This window comes from Calidris pugnax, unplaced genomic scaffold (assembly GCF_001431845.1).
Source record: "Calidris pugnax isolate Ruff unplaced genomic scaffold, ASM143184v1 scaffold5, whole genome shotgun sequence".
Taxonomy (NCBI): domain Eukaryota; kingdom Metazoa; phylum Chordata; class Aves; order Charadriiformes; family Scolopacidae; genus Calidris; species Calidris pugnax.
In genome coordinates this window covers 4,397,722-4,404,995 of record NW_015090814.1, presented here as the reverse complement: position 1 = coordinate 4,404,995, position 7,274 = coordinate 4,397,722, and the positions used below count along the sequence as shown (strand labels likewise).

Genomic DNA, 7,274 nt, shown 5'->3' with positions numbered 1-7,274 from the left:
CACAATGTTATCCTGTAAGAACATTTTGTTCATGATAGGGAATAGGTAAAAAGCTGTGGAATTCATGAAGGGCTACCAAAAGCATCCAAAACATTGTTCACCTCTAGGAAGGGTGAGACAGCTCGATAATCTTTGGACAAATGACTAAACAACACTGTGGTGCTAATAGGTACTGAAGTATTTTATGACGTATTCACTATGACTTAAACGACATATTCAAGGCATATCAGTGATGCGACTGCATGTGGTTTTGTTCTTAAAGTCTGGGCTGCTCCAGCAAAGACAGTGTTTGTGATTCCTGGTGGGCCAATTCCTACCCTAGCTCTTCTGTGGGAAGGAGGCAGCACAGGATCTGGCCCAGTGCTAATGGCTGAGGTTAAAGCTACACCGACCACAGAAATCTCATGTGGGATGTAGTTATCCTGCTGTAGCATCTTTGTTTAGTGGCTTTGCTTAAGCAGAGGCTGAAAATAAATTTGATAGTAATGATAAGAAATACTGGGCTAAATTCTGGGACCCCCTTAACCAAGCAACTTTAGTAAGCGTTCGAATTAAATTGATGATTCAGATCTGAAATATTAATGTTCTTCCATGGAACACCAGAAAGAGAGGGGTAGAATAAGAGAAAATTCTACCTCTAGCAATGGAAGGAGGCCAAATCTGCTCAACTTTATAGTGAGCTATGATTTAAATCAGAGGAATTTGGTTTTAAAATCTTGAAGATAATTTTTTTCCCTTACATTTTGAATTCTGCAAGGTAATTATTTTGTGTTATGTGCCTGGACTGCTCATGCAGAAGAGGCACCTGAGTCCTAAATAGCCCTGAGAGCTACCCCTCCAACTGATAGGTCAGAAATTTTACCTCTTTAACAAACTCCATATTTGAAAACATAGAGGGAAGCTTCAAAACAAAACAAAACAAAAGTACAAAATCATCTGAAACTGAGTTTTGGTATGGAAAATAAGATTAAGACCTGCTCTTTTCCCCAGTTGATCAAATGGGAGTTTTGCCCTCGGCTGCAGCACGTACCTCAACCAAAGGACTCAAGCAGAACAGCGATGGTCTGGGTAGGACAACAGGAGCATGGAGTGGGCACGCTGCCTGTAACTGTTTAGTTTTTTAAAAACCTCATTATTAAGCAAATGTGTAGAGTATTAAGGAAATTTGTAGAGTATGTCTGACTGTATGAGTGTGTGGGTGCTGTGCTGTGGTAAAAAGAGACTAATTGGTTTATGCGGTTTCTTTTGCATACTTTAGGCTCCTGTATGGGGTTTTTTAATTGGTATTTATTTCTCAGCAGAGCTTAGAATAATTTGAAAGCTGTGTAACACATCATTTAATGAAATCTATTGTCAGCATATGTTGTAAACATGTGTTTACAAAACAAACTCTTCAATACTTGATATTTGGAAATAAAAAATAGCATATCATGTGTGTTTTATTTCTGACAAAAAAAGAGAAAATTACAAAAAAGGTATGTGGGTAGCAGTCATTCCGGATCAGGTGATGAAGTATTTGGTCTGTTAGTGCGTAGTCAGACAAAACCAGATCTTTCCACTGAATTCAGTAACCACTGAATCACACCTAAGTATTGATGGTGCAGAAATAAATTGCAAAATTCCACAGGTTCCTCTAGGACTAGATTTGGTTGGTATTAGTTATGTGCTAAAAAATACAAATTTGTTTGAAATAGAATCATAGAATGGTTTGAGTTGGAATGGACCTTAAAGATCATGGAGTTCCAACCCCCTGGGAGGAGTCCCTGGGCAGGGACACCTCCCACCAGACCAGGTTGCTCCAAGCCCCATCCAGCCTGGCCTTGAACTCCTCAAGGGATGGGGCAGCCACAGCTTCTCTGGGCAACCTCTTCCAGTGTCTCACCACCCTCACAGCAAAGAATTTCTTCCTAAAATCTCATCTAAATCTCCCCTCTTTCAGTTTAAAACTGTTTCTCCTTGTCCTATGACTCCCTTTCCTGTCAAAGAGTCCCTCCCCATCTCTCCTGGAGCCCCTTTAGGGACTGGAAGGGGCTCTAAGGTCTCCCCAGAGCCTCCTTTACTCTAGGCTGGACAACCCCAACTCTCTCAGCCTGTCCTCACTGTAGAGGTGCTCGAGCCCTCTGAGCATCTTCATGGCCTTCTCTGGACCCTTTCCATCAGGTCCTTGTCCTTCTTGTGCTGAAGACCAGAGCTGGATACAGTGCTCCAGGTGGGGTCTCACCAGAGAGCAACAGAGGGGTAGAATCACCTCCTTTGATCTGCTGGATCTGTGCTCCATTCCCCTTAAGCCCTTTCGCGTGTCTGCTCTGCTCCTCTTTGCTGTCAGAGTGAGAACTCTGCAGGGAGGAGGGAAAGCAGCAAAGGAGGGGGTGGCACCATTTAATTAATATCCCTTCACACCTGGGAGCCACCTGTTCTGCATCTTGATGCATTGACTTTAAGGATAAAAGGATCAGATGAATTGAGAATTTAAAAAAAAAGTAATCACAACATGTCTTAAACAAAAAAAACCAACATATATTATTCACAATCTCCAGGAATATTTTAGAAACTAACCGAACGTGGTGTGGTTTTTTTCGTTTCCCATGGCTTTAAATGTGGATGGAATCTTAAAAATGAAACCTGTAACATACTGTAAAAATAAATCTTAATCAGCAGGAAAACTGGATCATCTGGACTTCTCTGAAGCAGGTAAAGTAAAACACTTTTTATTTCAAGAAATATTGCTTCTAGACTTTCCCGAAGCCAGAATTGTTCTATAAAAGTATCACAGAAATATTATACAAGATTTAAAAACACAGTCTGTATCCTAGTAACTTAAAACCTATGTACAAATAGCATCATTCATGACCATAAATACGTTTTTCTATCAATCAGCCCATGACACATACATCAGATAAAGAGCTAGTAATTTTAACATATGTACAGAGTCCATCAAAAAGACTGCTTCTTAAAATTAATAAAATCCTACTAAAAGAATCTCCTTTTTAAAAAGTTTCAACTTAAAATACAATGCAATGAATGTAAGTTTAACCTGCAGTGCTTGCAATAGCCAAGAAATACTCACTACACTAAATAACACGGAACAGATGGGAAACACACCTGTGAATTGGATGCTGTGGAATTACGTCTGTTTGAGGTAATTCTCCTTCGTTGTTGTTGCACTAATTATTTAGACATTTTTAGAAAAAGCAAGGGAAGACACTAAGTTCTGAGTAATACAGATTTGCAAAGTCATTTTCGTATTATACTTTATAAAATTTAATGTTTGGTAAAGTTCAAGAAAATATTTAGAATACAACAGCAAAAATTATCTAAACTACTGGTTTTTAGCTCATGTGCCTTTTGTATCTAGAACAATGTAAATCAAACATGATTTTATCATTCCCTTTAATGCCTGTTGGAAAAAAAAACAAAACAAAACAAAAAGAATTTCAGTCTCAGGATTCTAATAATGCTTTTAGGATACTGTTTGGGATAATAGGCATTAGATGCGGTGAGAAAAGCATATATGTATTGATGTAAACCTTTCTACCAATATCGGCAAGGAAAAAAAAAAGTCAAAAAACCTCACAGAGTTTTAATACTGACAACATCAACATATAAGGAGACAATCCAGTTTAAACAAATCCTCCTATGGTTAACAATCGTTAGCCATACCTTTCTGAGAGTAAATTTAATTAAATCAAAGCAACACAAACATGCAATATTTTTTGCTAAAAATAATATTCAGAGTCTGTTTCCACAATCCCTGCTGATTTCCTCTTTCCTGTCAGCCTATTGGTTTCACAATTACATGAGACGACGAGCAAACTAAGAACATGTAAGGTATTGGATTCATAAATGGTATGGCATACAGGTTTTAAAAGTGCATTTTACTGAAAAGCGTGACATTAGGAATTTCCAGTGGTTAAAATAATTTATGAAAAAGCCGTTATGCAGACAGGTTGGGTGGACTGAAACATTCATTCATGGTGGGATCATTTGGAAACAGAGAAAGTAAACTTGGAACATCCCTTTCACAGGAATAATTCTTGGCTTTTGGAGAACGTGCTACTGCATGTGGAAGTTAACACTGTTTCTTTTCATCACAAACTGGAAATCTTGCTTCCCAGTGGGGAGAATTACTGTGAAAATATGTGCGTGTGAAAAAAAAACGAATGCACACGGACAAATACTGAACTGGGCTCAATTTAGCTGCAAAACGTATCTACAATAAACGTGGAATGTCGGTTGTCATGATCACCTTTATTAGTTTGCTAATAAGAAAAAAAGGAGAACTGATTTAATGGTTTACAACTTGATCTAATCCAAGGAGAGTGGAGCTGAGGCACTGCCTTCTACGCTTAGGATTTGGGAGGTTTCCCCTGCAAGACTCTGTTCAGTTTTTTTTAAGAGAGGTCCTGTTTTCTGGGTACCAACAGATGAATCCCTAATGGATACGTTTCCAGCCTGATGAACGAGGGGTTCATCGGACCTCACGGGAAGATATATTTGATCTTCAAATATATCTTCCGCGGTGTCACTGTTCTGAGGAGTGTCTTTTTGAGGAATGCTGATGGGTTGTAGCATGAAGCTATGCCGGGACTCCAACTCTATCAAACCGTTCCCGCTGAAATCCATATCAAAACGGTCCGACTCTTTATCCTCCGTCCATTTTTCAGCTTGATGACTATTTCTCCAGTGTGCGTCACTCGAACTACTTTTCTCAGGAATATCGTTGTTTAATTCAAGTTTCCTCTCCTGGCTTAAATTCACCGTGCTCAAAGCGAGGGCTGCCAAGTCCGTTGGCACAATAAGCTGCAGCTCTCCTGAAGGAGAGCCGCTCGATTCTTCAGCAGAAGACATTTCCACCGAGGCAAACGGCGTGGATGACTCGTCCCCATCCCCGTTGCTTCGAGCGACGTTAGCCTTGTCTGGTTTATTTTGCTGGTAGTAACTGTTCAGCAGTGCAAACATTCTATCTACATCCTTCAAGTAATTAGTCCAGTCAGCCAGACTAAGTCTATAGTTGGATCTGTACTCATATACACTGTCATTCACACTGTACAAGTCTTCCAGTCCTTGCCAGTTGATGTCACCAGTGAAACTGGGCAGGTTAGCCTTCCCATCCGTCCCATAACTGTCCTCTGTTGAAAGAAAGAATAAAGCCTGATGGTGAACACCAGCTTAAAAGTGCAAACAAAGCTTCCATGTGTGCTTCTACACCAATTTGCTTGAAAGCACCACTATTCATCACATGCGTAGCTCAAAATGTAAGACTCTCCACATCTTCTGCCATCATATTAATGAATCTGGCCTCGGGTACGTTCACAGCTCCTGCTGAACACACAGCCAGAAACTCCCTCTCTTTTGCTACGTCCCTGGACTGAGTAAAAAAGAGCAAAATCTGGTCTAACGGGGCTTTGTGATGACAATCGGAGATAAATCTTTCCTCTGATACCTCAAGGTAGGAAAGGTGCTTCAACACACACATCATCCATTTGCCTTTCCTGAATGCTCCAGGAGATAAATCTTTCCTCTGATACCTCAAGGCAGGAAAGGTGCTTCAACACACACATAATCCTTTTGCCTTTACATCTTCTGCCATCATATTAATGAATCTGGCCTCGGGTACGTTCACAGCTCCTGCTGAACACACAGCCAGAAACTCCCTCTCTTTTGCTACGTCCCTGGACTGAGTAAAAAAGAGCAAAATCTGGTCTAACGGGGCTTTGTGATGACAATCGGAGATAAATCTTTCCTCTGATACCTCAAGGTAGGAAAGGTGCTTCAACACACACATCATCCATTTGCCTTTCCTGAATGCTCCACCAAAATATGGAATGAATGAACGATGGTTAAGTATGAAAGATGGGACTAACTCTGAAAGGCGTTAGTGACCTGAGCTTCAACATCACCCATAGGAATTTGGTGTCTGGGTAGCTTGAGACAAATAGTCTACAAACCAACCAGCCACACTTTATTTAATAAATGATAGCCAAAGGGAGTATTTTGTTTACTTTGTAAACGTTCGTTTTCATTTACACGGAGGAGAAAGAAAAGCTGTAAAAGCTCGGTGTGAATTAATTTATAGGACTGGACCACTCTAAAATAGTGTTAAAATATATATAGATATAGACCCTCCTAAGTTTTTTTTTTTTTTAATTAAAAAAAAAAAAGCTGTCAAAGAAAATGTCTAAGAGCTTTATCAAATAATGAGTTTGAATAAAGGGCATACATATGAGTCTATAAGTAGCAATGGAGCTGCATTTTATATTGATCACAATCAGAAAAAGCAAAGACATGAAGGAAACCCATTTCCAAAAGATTTTAAAAGGCGTTGCAGGGGCTGTAGTGACCCAGATGATGAAATGTAGTGTGAAATCTTATATTGACAAGTAACACTGGACACCACTATTTCATTTAATTCACTGTGCAGACTGTGTCCAGTCCAAAGACTTTATCAACAAAATGGATTACAAATGAAAACTAATCAGATAATGCAAAAGCCTGGCAAGGCAACCAGCAAATTTGTCCTTACAGGTGATGTTGAAAGCAATATTTAGTAATTAGCTCACTGAGATGAATTACTCTCTTTCTGAAAATTGGACAGGCAGGTAGGCTAGTAGTAATTAACTTAGAAGTTCAAGTGGATGCAGTCCAACAGCGTGAACTGAGCACAAATATTTATCTGTATTGAACCCTTCATCCCTACAGTGTGTTCTTGGCACCTCCATTAGCTTGTTTGCATTTTAACTTGGCCTTTCTCATTGTTCAAGTAAAACAGAAGATACAGCTTGTACCTATCATAGCTTATATTCTTTGGTTCTTTAATAGCTTGGGATTTCACACTAGAAAGAATTTCTCTAATATTTAGTCCATCATATGGAAAGTCAGAAAAGTACCATCGTGGTCAGAAAAAATCTTGACATTTTCTTATGATGAGGGGCTTTATTCTGCTCCCACCAAAGGGAAACCACTTCCTTCACTTGGAAGCACCTGAATCTTCGATCTTAATAGATATTTCATCGCTTAATACAACAGCTCTAAATATTTTACAACATAAAATTTAAATGTGTTATTTTTTTTTAAAGCAAGTTCTAGGAATATATTTTTTTTAACACTTGGCAAACTCCCTGTTACAGGAAGAAAGATGAGATTTTTGGATTTAGTAGGACAGGTTTGACAGAGCATCTTCTTTCTTTTCCTGGAGTAGACAAGAGAAATGAAATCATGGCATGGCCACATGAAAGCCATCTTCCTAAGTCAAATTATGGATAATTTGTTTCCTG

At 39.2% G+C, this 7,274-nt stretch overlaps 1 protein-coding gene across 5 annotated transcripts in view; it reads right to left on the bottom strand.

Moving 5' to 3' along the window:
* Window positions 1–2,496: 2,496 nt before the first annotated feature.
* SULF1 (sulfatase 1) overlaps window positions 2,497–7,274 on the bottom strand; it is a 154,487-nt gene continuing 149,709 nt past the window's right edge. For all 5 annotated transcript variants that reach the window (XM_014939652.1, XM_014939654.1, XM_014939653.1 and 2 more), the window contains one exon: window positions 2,497–5,129. In XM_014939652.1, the coding sequence (XP_014795138.1) occupies window positions 5,099–5,129 (31 nt within the window). In that variant the 3' untranslated portion in view covers window positions 2,497–5,098. The remainder of the gene's footprint in view (window positions 5,130–7,274) is intronic.